At 41.4% G+C, this 17,157-nt stretch overlaps 1 protein-coding gene across 2 annotated transcripts in view; it reads right to left on the reverse strand.

Annotated features, from left to right (window-relative positions):
• Nucleotides 1-17,157, reverse strand: part of SHC4 (SHC adaptor protein 4) — a 109,067-nt gene that overhangs the window by 56,571 nt on the left and 35,339 nt on the right. For both annotated transcript variants that reach the window (XM_010965282.3, XM_074366086.1), the window contains exon 2: nucleotides 14,168-14,238. In XM_010965282.3, coding sequence (XP_010963584.1) covers nucleotides 14,168-14,238 — 71 coding nt within the window. The remainder of the gene's footprint in view (nucleotides 1-14,167; nucleotides 14,239-17,157) is intronic.

Consider the following 17,157-nt stretch of genomic DNA (forward strand, 5'->3'; position numbering starts at 1 on the left):
CCCGAGACCAGCGGAAAATGGAAAGCTTCAAACTGCCTTTGTGCTGTTATCGAGGGGGCATCGCCCATGCACTTGGGGAGGGTGGATGCAGCCCATAAAATACATCCTTTCATTTTAGAAATAGGCATTTCGGGTCCAGGGTGGTAAAATCAAACCTTTCAATGCCACCCACAGCATCTACTCTCACATGGACTTATCACACCACTCCACTCAACCTGGGTCCTATTTAAAATCTGATTATAAAGTACGTGTGCAATTCTACCCAGCTCAGGCAACCGCAGAACACAGGTTGTTCTCTCTGCTCTGGGATCCTGCCCTTTGGCTCTGAAGCAATGCTGACCCACCAACTGCACTTTAATGAAGTGAAAGGCCATCCTGTCCCTGGGACGGCCCCTCTTCTGCAAGCCTCCCCCAGTAAAGAAATGAAGGGCTGATTCTCTCCTATCCCCACAATGACTTCCCATAACAGAATCGCATATTTCAAAATGCAGATACCTGCAGCCCCCCAAACTGATGGCTTATCCACCTTCAAATCTGAAATGACAATGGAGAAATGGGGTTGATTTCACACAAAACACACTGGAATTTGTAAATCCAAAAGACGGTTCTCCTTGACCTTGGAATCAACTAAAACAGCCCTGCTTTGGACAAAATATTCTAAAATATTATGAAGGCATGTCTTTTGGTGTCAAAGAGCATACTGATCACACAGTGTGGTCACTTAAGACTCAGCTTACACTTACCAAGGGGAAAGGGCAGGGGAGAGGGATAAATTAGGAGTTTGGGATTAAGAGATACACACTATAATATATAAAATAGGTAAGCAACAAGGATTTACTGTATAGCACCAGGAACTATAAACAATATCTTATAATAACCTGTAATGGAAAAGAATCTGAAAAAGAATGTGTGTATGTAACTGAATCACTCTGCTGAACACCTGAAACTATCACAACATTGTAAATCAACTATACTTAAGTAGAACAGAGAGAAGAAAAAAAAGAATCAAAATTCATTTTCTGAAAAACCAAAAACAGATTCAACATAATCACCCACTTTATTCACATTTCACTTCAAATGATGTCCATCTACTTCCAAAAGTTAGGCCTATCTTCAAAAAAAGGAAGATTTGGTACCACTTAAGATACTTAAAACAGTTTGCCATAGAGGAGTCTATAATACTGAGCAAGAGAGCAATTGGTGGGATGAGTGTGTGACTTCTACCACTGTTTTTAAAAAAGTAACTCGAGTTTTTATGGGCCATTTGGTATATATACTATAGATTTTATCTAGTAAGTCCTTTTTTTAAAAAAAAAGTGTGTGTACCTCTGGGAGGAATAAGTAACTGGCCTAGCCAGTTGAGCCCACTGGTAGGACAACTTCGGCCGGCACGTCTGCTAAGAACTCACTGGTATAACCATTTAGGTAAGTGGTGATCAGACTTAGAAGTTCTTAAGAATCCACTGGGATGCTGGGTAAAATGCAGATTCCTGGGACCGTTCCTAGAGGTTCTGATTCTATAGGTCTGCAGTTTAACAGACTCCTTGGTGATACTGAAGCAGATCAGTTCAAAAATCCCCCAGCAGATTAAAACTTCTAGTGGAACTCACTGCACAGGACACCTGGTTCTGGGCTCTGCAGCTTCAACCAGATGGCTGTGTTGGTGGATGCTAAGGAATTAGGGCGCCTGCTCCTAGCGGCTGCGGTGGGGAAGGCCATACCACCTGCACATTGGATGATGTTCCATTTGAGGGGAAATCTGCATTCAACTTAGTCACGCAATATGCTGGGACAAGTATTTGGTATAATCCTCTCCCCTCCCCTCTCGGCCCTTTAACCCTGCTATCTCCGGAAGGGCTTTCACCAGAGGGCATCTGGAGGTCCTCACACCTTTGCTCACGTGACCCCCGGCACACATGGGTTGTGATGAGTGACCTGCATTCTCTCTCCCATTCGGCAGCCTGGGTGCTGAGAGGCCTAGTCCATCTGTCCCTCGAAATGCATCCACGCTCTAGGCAGTGGTTCTCAACCTTGGCTGCACGTTGGGGAAACACAGGGGAGTGTTAACAAGTGCTGAAGACTGAGTCTCATCTCCAGATGTTCTGATTTAATGGGTGAGGCTGGGGCTTGAGGACTGGGAGTTTTAAAAGCTCCCTCAAGTGTTTCCAACAGAGCTAAAACAGGTTGAGAATCCCTCCACAGCAGCAGTCAGCACACCTTTTTTTATAAAGGGCCAGGGAGTAAAAATTCTATGCTTTGTGAGTCATACTGACTGAAGCTGAACTCAACTCTGCAGTGGTAGCTCGAAAAGCAGCCACAGACAATACGTAAACAAGTGAGTGTGGCTGTGTGACAATATCACCTATGGGAAAAATTGAATTCTATATAATTCCCACATGTCACAAAACATTCTTCCTTTGATTTTTTTTCCCCAAACACTTAAAAAAGTCAAAAACCATTCACGGTTCCAAAGGTGGCAAAAATCAAAATTAGGTAGCAGGTAAGATTTGGCTCTGGCTGGTTGACCCTTCTGGAGTAAACCAGAAATGAATATAAAAGGCCCTGGGCTCACAGTCCGCGGCCAGCTTGTGCGCGGCAGAAAACCTATTAGCACACAACCTTACGGACAAAGATTGTTTATATGTATTTTGGACTTGGCCTTGCTCAGTATCTTGGTGCAGGAAAACTTGTACTTGTTCAGTATCCGAGTTTTGTAAGAGATGAGTCTTCTACTACATAAATATAAGGCTGATGAAACTTCTTTTACATATTGTCAATTATCATTGTCCATTCCTTGTCTCTCCTACCAGCATTCAGTGAAAGGGGAGAGAAACTGGAAAAAAAATCTTTTTAAACATCAATTAAGCTTCATTAAGTGATACTATATGCATGATACAGAACCAAGTGGTTGGGGGAAATACAGAAAAAAAAACAAAATTGTAACATTACAGTAAATGTGAAAAGGGAGAGAAACTGGAGGGCTTTAATGTATCTATAACTCTTCTAATAGAGTGAAGAAGGGCTGATTGAGTAGGCTCTGCAATCAGACAGCCGACATTCCAAATCTAGCAGTCTCCTACAAGCCCTGTGACGCTGAGCAAGTTTTGAAAGCTTTCTGTCTCCGTTTCTTAAAGTTATAAAGTGGGAATAATAATAGTGCTGTGAACAATGCCTGAGTAAATGATAGCCATTATTGTTGCTTTTTCCTTAAATGTCTGTCTGCTTTGCAAACTGGGTTTAGCCCACCTTTTACAATGCCTAGTACCCAGCAGAGTACTCTGTGGTTATAACTGGATTGCTATAGACGATATGTTGCAGAAGAGGTCCAATTATCTCTAAATGCAACTAGCAATGGATAATCCAAGTTTTTATAAAGGCAGAACACCTAACTGATTTTCTTTAGATATCCCATGGCACCTAGTAGACTGCCTTAGACACACAGAGGTTCAATATGTAAATGCTGAGACAGCTCTATGGCATTGAAGCAAAGTATGATCCCCATCCCCCTGTATAATCCAGATCCCCCTTTAGAACAGAGGTACGCATTGCCCCCATTTCTGGAGTGTTCATTGCTAATGGCTCACAGCTGAGTTTCTTCCCCAGAACTTGTTCTCTCCTTAAGGTAGTGACCTTGCCCACAGATATGTCCCTCCCCATAGACAGCGGGCACCAATGACAGGTCAATACAGGGTTCGAGGGCCTGGTCTCTCTCTTTGCCATGTTGAGACAGCATGACTATTCAAGCCTCTCCACCTGCCACGTCCAGTCCTGCGTCCCTCACTCCCTCACGAGTTGATCTTGAGAACCCTCTCAGTAAACCTTCTGTATTTAACTCTCCATCTCAGAGTCTGTTGCTAGATCCAGCCTAAGTCCTGCTAATGAGCTGCTGCCAGAATTATGCTACTTTGGCATAAACACTTAACTAGAGAATGTCTTTCCTTTTAAGAATCTGTGCTGTCACAGCTGACAGTTAAAAAAAAAATCAATTTCAGAGAAAATCTTCTTAACTGGCTCTTAGATGATCTGGATCAAAAAGAGCCACCCTCTTATTGTTCAAACATACGTAAAAAGGCACATTTTCCTAAGTAGGCACAGCTCCCACAAGCTACAACGCGTGTGTAAGTAAAGGGGTCAGGGCTGGCATTTATCCCATTGGGCATTTTGCAGGTTTCTGAAGGAGAATACTGATAGGAATTGGAACAAATCTGCCTGGCAGGTGGAGAGACGCGCCAACTGCCCTGCATTTCCTTTGGCCACAAAGCTCTCTTTTAATCAGAGAAAAGCCTTTCAGGCGGAGATTAGTTTTTAATGAATTTTGAGTGCTTCCCATCTAGCTCACTCTTCCTAAAAGGAGCCGTATCATCAATTTTTCCAGAGACCTATATATATAATACATACACATATCAGAATTAAAACTTGCTGCTCTGGCATTCCCCAGGCTTTGCCCTTTTCCTAAAAGCAAAAGCAAATAATAATAAAAACCTCCAGATGATTATTGAGATTTTCTGGGGGAACTACCTTTTCAAAAACAAGGGATTTCCATATGATTCGTGGTCCAATCTGGGACCTCATTTTGAAACCCCTGAATAGGGTTTCCTTATATCTGTGGTTCTCAAAGTGTGGTCCCCAGACCAGCGGTGTGAACAACACCTGGGAACTCATTAGACATGCAAATTCTTAAATTCAAAACTCTGGGAGTGGTGCCCAAGTTACAGTATTTTCACAAGCCCTCGAGGTGACTGATTCTCTTGTGTGCTAAAGTTTCAGAATCACTATCTGATACAATTTTTTTCCTTAGAAGAGACCAGAAAAGGATACTAAAAGTATCCTCACCTACATATTTATGAGCATTTTAATGAAGGCCCTTTCAGAAGGAACTCACAAACGAGGGATCTGGTATCTCAAACCCAGAACAAATTGCAGCCTGAGGTTTGAATGTTTCCTTATTCTATCACTTCTGACTGTCAGCATCTCCCTGAGTTTTGTTCCTTAAGATTCTCTCATTTTGACTGAGGCACAGTACACAGGAGTCAGGCAGACCTGATTTCTGCTTTCATCACTCATTAACTTGCTAGATGAGTTCTGCCATTTCTCTAAGTCTCGGTATCCTCACGGGCAAAATAGGATTAATAGTAAATACCTTTTATAAATGTTAATTTTTATGCTGATGACAATGCTGATAACAGTAGCTATTAATTAATAATAAATTGCTCTATAGATCACTTGCTAATAGTTGAAAACCATGTTTGAATCCCTGAGAGAGGCTGAAGTTCAGCCAGTTCCATGTGGATCAAGAAATCCTTCTCTTCATCTGAATCAACCCCTAGGACCCCCAAGGCTTTCTGAGCCAAACTGAGCATCTTCAGTTAATTTATTTTTATTCCTCAGTTCAACGACGTATACAAATGGTGTCCATGTGCCACACACTCTACTATGGAGCCAGGGACCTGATGCAACTGTCTAAGAGCTCCTCATTCTGGAATTTGGCCTAGTTCAGAATGCCAGGTTCCATGTTTGTAGACTGTCTAGGTCTTTTTTGCTTTTCTCTACCAGCAGTGACCGTGGAGCCTTCAAGACCTCCAAAGTCATCTCAAGATCTATGATCTAGGCCTGAGAAGCCCTGAAACCTCTCTATTCATCACTAAATACTTATTGATCCAACTACATCCGAAGCACTGTGGCTGTGCAATCCCCCAGGCCCATGGACTGGTTCTAGGGAGAACCTTAAGGCCCAAAGATGATGGGTAATTGAGCCCTTGTGATTGACTGCCCCACTGAAATAGGACCACAGGGACCCAATCCCTTCCAGGCCAGACACACTCTGGGGCACACCCTGGGCCTTCTCGGGAGGCTCCTATGAACTGCAGCATTAATTTTCCAGGAGCAATGGTTCAAAAGGCCTATTCTACTCACATTGTTAAACAATTCAGACCAGGAGCTGACCACTGTGTCTATCAAAATCAAAATCAGAAATCCAGTCTCTTGGTCCTAGAGAAATCTGCACAGAGTATAGTTGAAAATGCTTAGGGTGTTACAAACATTCAGTACTGACATCTAAAGGAACCCCAAAAGGGACATACTAGAATGCATTCTCATCTGGCTCTGCGTGGTAAAGGAGGCCTGGGGGGAAAAATCACTGGAGAAAGCTATTTCATTCAGCAATTGAAGCTGAAAATACTGGCGTTGGCCCAAAATGCATAGGCTTTAATATTCATCCATTTTAAACTCTAAGTTAATTCTTTCTCCTCAACCATTAGACCATCCACTACCATCCATATTTAGACTCGGACAGATAGCTAACTATTCTTACTTATGTCAGCGAATGTGTGCATATTGCCTGTTAGAAAGAGAGAGTAGTCACGTGATAATATGTGCACATTGGTAAGTTTCTATAGAATTAGCAGGCCCTGATTTCAGCTGCAACGTATTTTTCAAAACCATTTCATAAATTGGGTCATATTTTCCATGGAAAAACTGCTAAAATTGGGAGTTTCATTCCTGACCAAGGATTCCTTGGCAAATCAAATATAGATACTGTAAATAGTCTGTTGTAGAACAAAACTAGTGACCATTTTATAAACTTCAATGAATACCTAAAGCACTAATACAATGCCCTAAGTCCTATAAAAAAGGCATAAACATATATAATACTTACACGTGTAGTCTCCTAGTTTCTTGAAATAGCCAAACACCACATACACATACAGCTTGATTGAACTATGTTCCAAAATTAATGCACTAACTATAATAACATTAAACATTTGATTAACAATTTGGCAAACCTTAGATTTCAGAGGAGCATTTGGGGGGTGATTTAAATATTTCCAATCTTTTTTTTTTTAGGTGTTCAAAGAAACCAATCTATTGTCTTCTTTTCCCTTTGAGGTAGAAATCTATTTTTTACTGCATTTAAACTACCTCAGTTGTGCAAGCTGCTTTTTCTTCCTCCCTGCTGTATTTCAGATCTCCAAAATTTAACCATCGTCTAAATGGAAGTTTGTACCCTTTGACTGACATCTTACCATTTCTCCCACACCCTAGCTCTTGGCAAGCACCATTCCATCCACTCTCTAATTCTATACGTTCAGATTTTTAGATTCCACATCTAAGTGCTATCATATGGTATTTGAATATACTCAGCCCTTTATCCCCTCTCTGATGCCTTTACTTTGTGTGCCAGGTGGGCTGCAGTCCCACTCCTAACCCCATGGTCTCCTCACAAGTCAACACAGAACCACACACCAGATGCTGGACAGCTTTATACACAGATACACACACTTATCCATGTACAGCTGCAACCAATCTCATTCCTCCATTCCTCAGGAAATTTAGATAAATGCAAGCCTGTTTTTAAACAAACAGATATCTTCATTTAGCCACCTAGCATGCAGATATTTGACCTCCACAGAATACTTTGCTTCCTAATGCTCACATTTCTTACAAACCTCATGCACAGGCCTTTGCAAATGTTCAGCTGCATATTGGATCTACTTTACATCTAACGGTTGCTAACACACACACACACACACACACACACACAGACACACAGACACACACAGAAGTATGCATTTTTCTCCGAAGAACTGCCTTTAATGTCTTGTTGAAGCCAAAGAATCAAAATTCCAAGATAGTGAATTAAATCTGCAGAATCAGGGCTCAGGAGCAATAACATTACAAACAGGAAATTAGTCAAATTACAATATCCTCTGAATTATGATCTCTGCTTCCTTGTTGCCTTACCTACTACCAGTCACCCAAACAGCCTGCTTACTGTCTACAGCAGCAGGTCCAAAGAACATACTCGAGGTTTTCCTCCCCCATGGAATGGAGTGGGGCAAATAAATAAACCCCTTATGATCTTCTAGAGAAAAAGAATCTGAAGCCAAGATCCCAAAAGGGAGCACTCATCACCCGTTCTCTAACAGCTCCCCATTTTCCTTCACAGACTTGCTGCACCCAGCCCCCCCACAACTCTACCCCCACCCCTGGCACCCCCAGGGATGGCCATCACAGGAATGAGGCTAACCCACTTCGAACCGCTGCATCCCAGCTGTCCTGGAGCCTGGCATGGACAGATCCCGTGCTGGGTGCTTCACGATTAGCCCAGATGATTCTGTTCCCAAGTATGACTTACAAATGGAAGGCAGCAAATACAGGAAGAGGACAGAGTAGCGAGACAATGATCTGGAGGTCCCTCCCGCCAGCAGTGTGCCCCGCCCCTCGGGGTCAGTCATGTCCTGTCATGGTGAACTAACTGTCCCCTCCATTATTCCTATGAAGTTCTGTTCTTCTGGGTTGAAAGCCAAGCCCTGTCCCACCAGCTCCACTTTACCCTCATGGATAATTTATTCCTCTTTTGGTAACTGAGGGAGGTTCCCACTGAGACAGAGAAAAGGAAGCATCTTTAGTGGGAGAGGGAAGATTTTTTTTCTTCTTTGTGTGATGTGGATGCTTATGCAAGGGATGGGGTGGGCTTTAGATTTTAGTGACATGATTTCTTCTGTGTGTATATTTCAGATCAAATGGGGTTTTTTTTGTTTTCTTTGTCTTTGTTTTAAAAAATCATGATGAATGGTAACTAGATTTACCATAGTGATCATTTTGAAATGTGTAGAAATACGGAATCATTATGTTGCATACCAGGAATTAACACAGAATTGCAAGTCAATTGTACTTCAAAAATAAACAAACTCGTATAAAAGATCAGATTTGCGGTTACCAGAAACAGTGGGTGTACGGAGGGGGAAGTGGATGAAGGCAGTCAAAAGGTACAAACTTCCAGTTATAAGATAAATAAGTACTAGGGATATAATGTACAACATGACAAATGTAATTAACACTGTTTATACTGTATAGCACAGGGAAATATATACAAGATCTTGTGGTAGCTCACAGTGGAAAAAAATGTGACAATGAATATACGTATGTTCATGAAAAACTGAAAAATTGTGCTCTACACTGGAATTTGACACAACACTGCAAAATGACTATAACTCAAAAAAATTGTTAAAAAAATTAACACTGTTGTACGTAATACGTGGAAGTTGTTAAGATAGTAGTTCCTAAGAGCTTTTATCACAAGGAAAAAATTTTTTTCTATTTCTTTACTTTAGTATCTATATGAAATGATGGATGGCCATTAAACTTACTGTGGTAATCAATTTATGATGTAGATAAGTCAAATCATTATGCTGTACACCTTAAACTTACACAGCGCTGCATGTCAATTATATCTCAATAAAACTGGAAGAAAAAAATAAAAATAAACAAATTATGAAAGAATAACCTTAAAAAATTAAAGAAAGAACAGCATAAAATAAACTTAAAACAAAAGGTGGAAAGATATACTGAAGATAAAGGACAAATAAATGAATTAGAAAACCAAAAACCAAGTAGATTTGAACAATAAAACTAAACCTCGTTCTTTAAAAAAAAAAGCAATAAAATAAACAACTTCTGGCAAATCTGATTTAAAAAGAACACACAAACAAATTAGAAATGAATAAGAGAGCAGAATCACATATATAGAGGCTACTTGAAAATGAGATGAGAACACTGTGGCCAACATCATGTGATACATTTAAAAACTCTAGACAAAATGCCCAACTTTGGGGGTAAAATCTTCCAAATTATTTTACCAAATGATAGAAAATTTGAAAAGACTAATAAAAAAGAAGATTTGACAATGGAGGTTAAAAAAAAAACAGCTAACAGGCCCAGAGAGTTGTTGGGGCTAGAATAAAGACTCTTCAAGTAGCAGATAATTCCAACATTGTTTTAAATTGCTGCAGAGCACAGAAAGGAAGGAAAGGTTCTGAAGTCACCCTCAGGAGGCTAACCTATTCCTGAAACAGAAACTACATGAGTGGAGTTCAAAAAAGGAAGCTTACTTATACTAAGGATGCAAAAATTTGAAATAAAATATCAACAAGTTGTACATAACTTCTAGCTATGATGATACGACAATTAAGAAGGGTTTACAGCAGGAATTCAATGATCGTTCCATATTACGAAACCTATTAATGGACTTCTCTACAATGATAATGAAAGGGAAAAGTATATAACCATCATAACATATTATAATAGTGGCAAAGAGCAAAATTTCTTGATTCCAGTAGCCCTAGCCTAAAGTTCCATTCTTTGTACCTATTAGCTGTGTGACCTTGGGCAAGTCACTTAATCTAAATATTTTTTCCTCATTAGCAGAATAAGAGTTTTTAACGAAGATTAAATGAGATAATTCTAGTAAATGTTTTGAATCCTCCCAAAAAATAAAAAATAAAAATCATGATGAGAACATTTTTATAGGAGAGAGAAGTGGCTATGTCATCCTTAGTACGATTTTCATTTCCCTCTTCTCTTATCTCCTTTTGATACTGTTTGTCAGACATTTGATGACAACCGTCACTGTGAGTCTTTGTTTTCCTAATGATCTTGTTTCTCTTTTTTATCAGGAAAAACCTCCTCCTTTGTCTTTTTGCATGAACACTCGATTACTAAAAATTGAGATCCGGCCCTAAATCAGTCAAGTGGATAAATGCCTGGGTGAGAATTAGAGGAGGAACAAGAGTAAAAGCCACTCCAGGGGCTCCCTGGGGACTCAATCTGGAGTCAAGTGTGATGAGAGCTTTGAAAAGGGTGTAATCCAGGGAACTGCCAACAAAGTACATGGCTTCCTTGTCCTTTTCTTTTTCTCTGCTTTGTTTGAGTCTTTTCTGTGTTCTAGGTCCTGTGGATTCAGCCCTCAAACAAGTGGCAGAAAGGCCCCACATAAAGTCAAGAATTTGATGCCATCTTTCTCCTGTTTCAAACACTGATCCAACTGTTGTATCTTAACCATGACTCCTCCTTTATTACCAGGAACTTCATGTTGCTGTCTCCCTATTATCCGTAATAATGTACTAACTAGTACAGAGATGGGAAGACCAACTACCACCACGACTGGGACATCAGCCTGAACACACCTGTTTGTACCTGGAGTGGCAATTAGCTACATGAGTTTCTCAGCATTCACACTTGACTGATTTTCTGTTTGACAGTACATGTCAGGAGGTCACTGTTGTCACACAAAATAAAGTTCTTTCTTTTACAATTCTAAGTGGTCCTTTTCTTGGATTAGGTAGGATTATGAGTTAAATGAAACTTTGTGAATACGTGAAATTCACATTTTAAACCATCTGAAACCTGATTCAATAGTTGTATTAATATCATCCAAGACAACTGGTAACAAAGCACCTTGAATAGTGGCTGAAAATGAAAGTGTATGTAAGTTGAGAGAAGAAAGGAGAAGGAGACAAAGAAGAAAAAAACTAAAAGAGAAGAAGAGGAAATATTTGCTAAGTAGGGTGGGAATGAGAGGTTTTAGGGAAAGTGAGCCACCCTCAAGCTTCCACAAACCTGCCCAGAGCACAGTCCGCCATGCCTGAACCTCAAACAGACACATCGACAAGGAATACCATTCGGATGCTATGCTAGACACCTCCCCTTGGATCTGCACATCAGTCATAAGCTGAATCTTTATGGCAGAGGAAAAAAAATAGTCTTTTACCATTTATTAAACAATAGGAAAACACAGGCTTACAAATTCAAGAATATATTTTTTTAAATAGATACTAACAAAAACTAGATACATGGCTGGGAGGATACCAACTAGTACAGTTCTTCTGTAGAACAATCTAGCAAGAAGCATCTAACACCTTCAGGATATTTCTATTGTTTAACCTAGTGATAAACCTTGAAGACATTATGCTAAATGAAATAATCTACTCACAAAAGGACAAATACCATATAATTCTACCCACAGGAGGTACCTAAAGTAGTCATAGTCATAGAGACAGGAAGTAGAATGGTGGTTGCCCCAGGAATGAGGAGTTACTATTTAATGAATACAAAGTTTCAATTCAAGAGGATGGAAAAAGTTCTGGAGATGGATGGTAGCGACGGCTGCACAACCATGTGAACGTACCTCCTGCTGCTGAACTGTATACTTACAAATGGTTAAAATGGTAAATTTTATGTTATGCATATTTTACCACAACTTAAAAATGCTTGTGAATATTCAGCAACAGGAAAATGGTCAATGTGGGAGAAATAGTATCTAATATTTTTCAGATTTTCTGCAAGAATCATTGTCAGCTCCTGCATGGAAGAAAAGATCAGAAAGGTATTCCAGGGCACAAAATGTCAGCAGATAGCACGTCCAGGTGAGATTATGAATGATTTTCCTTCTCATATTTATTTGTATTTTCCAAATGTCCTAAGTAAATATACAGAGATTTCAGAACTAGAAAATAAAATAAAATGTGAAAACCCAGCCCCTACATCTCTACCCTTTTACCCTGCTTGATGACAACAGTCACGGCCCTACCTAAAAGTAGATTGTATGTTTATTTGTTTCCTTGCCATAGTCTGTTTCCCCAGCTAGAAGTAAATTCCATGAGGCTTCGGCATCCTTAATTCTTGAAGAGTTTCAGACACTTAATGAGCACTCCATACCTATTCAAGTGAAGGAGCATGAGTCAACGAATGAATGAATATGGGGATAAAAAGAAAATCGGTCATCCTCAGGTAAGGACACTGTTATTCCTTTGTCCTGGGCCCCCAATCCAGGCACCTGGGGTAGCGACCCTTTTCCTCCCATCTGTAACCTGCTCAGGATTGGAGGAAGGACTTTCTCCAAATTAAGGATCATCAGAATGAAATAAAACTGGAAATGTGTGCAAAGCAGGGCTAAGAGGGTTGGAAGTAATCTAGAAACCTTGTTGCTTAAAGGATAGTTGAAGGGCCTAACAACGTGAAAGAGAAGATGTAAAAGGAGGGGGAAACAGCCTGGAAGGTGGTCAGGTGGAACCATGCATTTATTCCATAAATACCCCTTGAGCCTCTTCTAGGTGCCAAGGACTGAAATAGGTACCAAGAACACAGGGGGGGGAAAAGAATTAGATTTCATCTGTTTGAGTCCTGAAGGTATACCAAGGATGGGTGAGAAATTTGGAAAGCAATTTGAATGCATCATCAACAAGTGCGTCTACAACAACACGTCTTAAAGTTCCCTTCATGGAACCCTAGAGGTAACACGGGGCGTTCATTTATGTTACATGGAAAAAGGATTCTGGGGCCAAATAAATTCAGAAAATCTTGAGATAAAGTTAGCATTTTTTAAACGACAGCACAGGACTTCTCCAGGTCTTTAATCTACTGCTGTCAACTGTGACTCTCCTAAGTGGCAGAATGATTCTTCTTCCCAGACCTTCTGGTCAAGAGGACACTTATTCTGGGCCTTGAATTCCATAGGATGAGCATTAGGAAAAGTTACCCTTTCTTCATAATGGGAATATTGATAAAGGTTATATCTGGGAGAATATTGATAAAGGAGACTATTTGGTAAAGGTGGCCTGCAACCGTGGATGCAGGCAGGCTCTGTGGCTTGGCCCTGAGACACACACTGGCACCACACACAACAGGTGCCCAAGTCTTCATCCTGAATCATTCATGTTAATCCAGTCTTCTCACCTCACAATTTTGCCAGCTACCAGTCTCAGCACTCAATTATTCAAATCTTTTCATCCTTGCTTTGAACTTGGCCTTAATGAACCATGCCTTGTGTTTCTGCATCTGACTTGGACTCTGTGTAATAATGATTCTGGTTCTTTCCCTGAGCTGCCTGGGACCACCCTGGGTAAGGCTCCCCCTGGTTCAACTCTTCCATCAGCTCTCTGTACATGGAGGAAGGAGAGCCAAACAAGGAGGAAGCAGGTGCTTGTGTCAGGGAGGCCACAAATGGAGAGAGCTTGGACTTTCTGATGTAGAAAGTTCTTCCTTGTTCTTATTTTCAGCTACTTCTTCAATGGGTTTGAGACCCTGAAATGTCCCATTTCTAGATAGAATTCTAAATACTTCTAGTATCTGGGAAACCGGCTGTTTCTATGACGGCATCATCTTGTAAGTTCTCACATGAAATGCAAATTCCCCACCACACGATTGGGAAATCTTTCACATGATGAGGCAAAGCTGCTCATCCAAGGTCACCAGGCTGTGTTCTAGCTTCCAGCCATATGAATAAGAACCCACGGCGCCTTTGAAGACTTGCATGAAACTCCTGTGGGGAGAAACTCTTGTGACTTTTAAACGATCGTCCTCAAAGCCTGTCCCATTTATATTCTCTTACCTTGTAACTTGGGTTCTCTTTCCAAAATCCAGTGACCTCATTGATTGCAGCACTTCAATACAGCCCATGTACTGGAATAAGAAGAAAAAAAAAAAGAACAAGTAGGAAAAAATAGCACACAGATAGCTCTTAGCATCATTGATTTCCTGGGAAACACCTGAAATCAGCTCCTGATATCAAATTACAATCGCACACTCAGCCCACCATTCATATTTCTGACCATTAATGGACACGCACCTTGAGCTTCAGTTCAGTTATAAAACATCCAAACTCCAATATCGGGAATGCAGCTGTCATCCCTAACAAATGTGAGCTCAGTGGTTAAGAGCTTGGGTTCCGGGGCCAGACCATGTGAATCTGAATCCTGGTTCTGCCAGTGATTAGTTATGGAACCTCAGGAAATTACTCAACTTCTCTGCATCTCAGTTTTGTCACTGGTAACGTGGGGATACAATTAGAATCGTTGTGAGAGTTAAATTATTTCCTACAAAGGTTTGAAGAACAGTGCCTAGTATGTGCATGTGCTCAAATATTAGAGGAAGCAAGACTAAATGTGAGACAAATAATACAGGAATATCAAATCTTTGAAGGAGATAAAACAAGCAGATAAATGCATGTAATACAGGATTTAGTAATAAAAGTTATCTTATTTTTTTGCAAGATCATTTACTGAGGGTTCAAGAAAGGGGAAAAAAAAGTCATGTCCTACACCAGAAATGAGCAAATTAGCTTGAACGTGGGGTACTGGAAAAGTGACTTTATGACTTATAAAGCTAAAAGATGGTTTATATTGAATGTGGCAGCAGTGGGAGCCGTGTCGGGCTGCTGGTAAGAGAGTGATAGGATTAGTGTGTGTTTGAGGAGCCTTGTGTCAGCAGCAGTGTGAAGGTGGGTTAATAGTGAAGGAGTAAGTGAGGATGCTCCTGTTGAGAAGGAAGTAATGACAGCTCACACCGGAGAGGGATGGTGACAGTAGGAAGGAGGGGACCGATTCAAGTGACATCACGGAAATAGATACTACATGATTTGGCAGTCGATTTGATCTAGAGAATAAGAGAGAAGAATGAGTCAAGGATGACTCAGCCAGTGTAGCAGAGGGAACAGTGATTCCATTAACAGAAACAGGAAAGCCAGGAGAGGGGAAGATGAGTTGGTTTGGGACCTGTTGACTGAAAGATGCTGGTGGGGTATCCAGGAAATAACCAGCTGACAATTGAAAATTGGATTCTGAAATCATGGAGAGGCATTAAGTCGAGGGATGCAGACTTCAGTAGTCTTCTGTGTAGCTCTGCCCGGTGAGGCAGTGGGAGTAATCCTCTTAGCAGAGCCTCGGTTGACGAGGGAGAGAGTTTCTCTGAGAGTGAGCTCGGAAATGCTATGAGAGCCAAGTGGTCTGATTGCAAGTGATCTGTCGGCTCCTTGGAGATGGTATGCTTCCTGTTTCTCTTTCCCCTGGAAACCTTCCAGGCTTCCTCTGCTTGGAAATGACAAAAGCACTGTGGAAAGATGGCAGGAGCTGGGGGATGCCTCCCCAGACACATCTTGTAGTATTTCTCAGCAATTCTGTAGATTTCACATCCCAAGAGCAGGTCAGCGCACCAAGGGTTGCCGAGAGCCTTGTGTCAGGGAAAGCGTGCTGGCCAGGACAGTTATCTGGTGATTTTCAGTCAGACTTCTGTTGTCACATTCCTCCTGGTGGCCCTAATATTGACAACATTTTTTTTTTTGCATATTTGATTCTGTCCCAATCACAACTAACATCCCAAGGCTTGAGGACCTCAAAGAAGTTAGTGATATCTAGAGATTTCTGTTTTACAGACTTATTAGGAAAGGAACACTAGATATAGGGGGCATGGTAGTAAGCCCACCTCAAAACTGTCATGAAAGGAGGTCCCAAGGGTCCAAGATCCATGTTGAGGGTGCACTGAAAAGACCATTTTCCTGTCCTCACCAGTGCTCTGGCTTTTCCTGCCTTTCTGTGTCTCCTTCCATTCCTAGACCTTAGCTCCTGCTCCTCTTTTTCCTGCACCCAACACCCTGGAAAGAATGGACTCCCAACACAGGCTGAGGAACAGGTCTGGGCTCTAACTCCAATCCCCCCAGGAAGCCTTGCTAGTGCAGAGATTGGGGGGGGGGCATCTTTCTCTTCAGCTGTAAATTATCCATTTAAGACCAGGTGAGATAGTCTATCAGGGCACTGTTTTTGAAAATGTGACCAAGCACCTCCAGTTTTCCCACTCAGCCAGAGGGATTTGTCAAAAATAAATATCAGGCCATGTCCCTCTATTACTTAAAACCCCTGGCATTTATTATCAAAACAAGCTCGTTACTATAAACACCTAAACCCTGTGTCTTCTGGCCCCCATTTACCCCTTCAACTCCGTCTGTGTCACTGTCCCCCTGCACACTTTGCTGCCACATTGGCTTTCCTTCTATTCCTCGGATACATCCAACTCTTTCCAGACACAGGGCCTTTGCACTTGCTGTTTCTCTTCTGCCACTGCCAGCTCTGCCTAGCTTCTCCCCTACGGCTCTGCAGGACTGACTTCTTTTTGACCCTCAGGTTTTAATTCAACTTAAAACACCGCCTCAGAGGCCTCTCCTGTCACCTTGCATCACAGTCCCCCACTTGTCATTTTTATGCCACTGGCGGATTATCAGGCTTTCTTGTTAATTTGCTTGTTTATCACCTGTCTTCATTCCCTGGGCTGTAAGCACCATAAGAGTAAGGACCACGATCACCACCATATTCCCAATACCTGGGACAGCGCCTGGGCTAGGGCAGTTACTCAATAAATAAATACTGGATGAAAGAGCGAATACAGCTTCTACTGTTCAGCTCTGACAGTATCTTCAAAGTGGGCAGAGGGAGGTGAAGGTCTAACCGTTTTCTCCATCCTGGGGGATAAGTGAAGCATACTAGATAACTCAGGACTCAGGAAGAGACTCAGAGAAACTGTAGGCCAGGATGACACCTTTGGGAGGTTCCC

This window comes from Camelus bactrianus, chromosome 6 (genome assembly GCF_048773025.1).
Source record: "Camelus bactrianus isolate YW-2024 breed Bactrian camel chromosome 6, ASM4877302v1, whole genome shotgun sequence".
NCBI lineage: Eukaryota > Metazoa > Chordata > Mammalia > Artiodactyla > Camelidae > Camelus > Camelus bactrianus.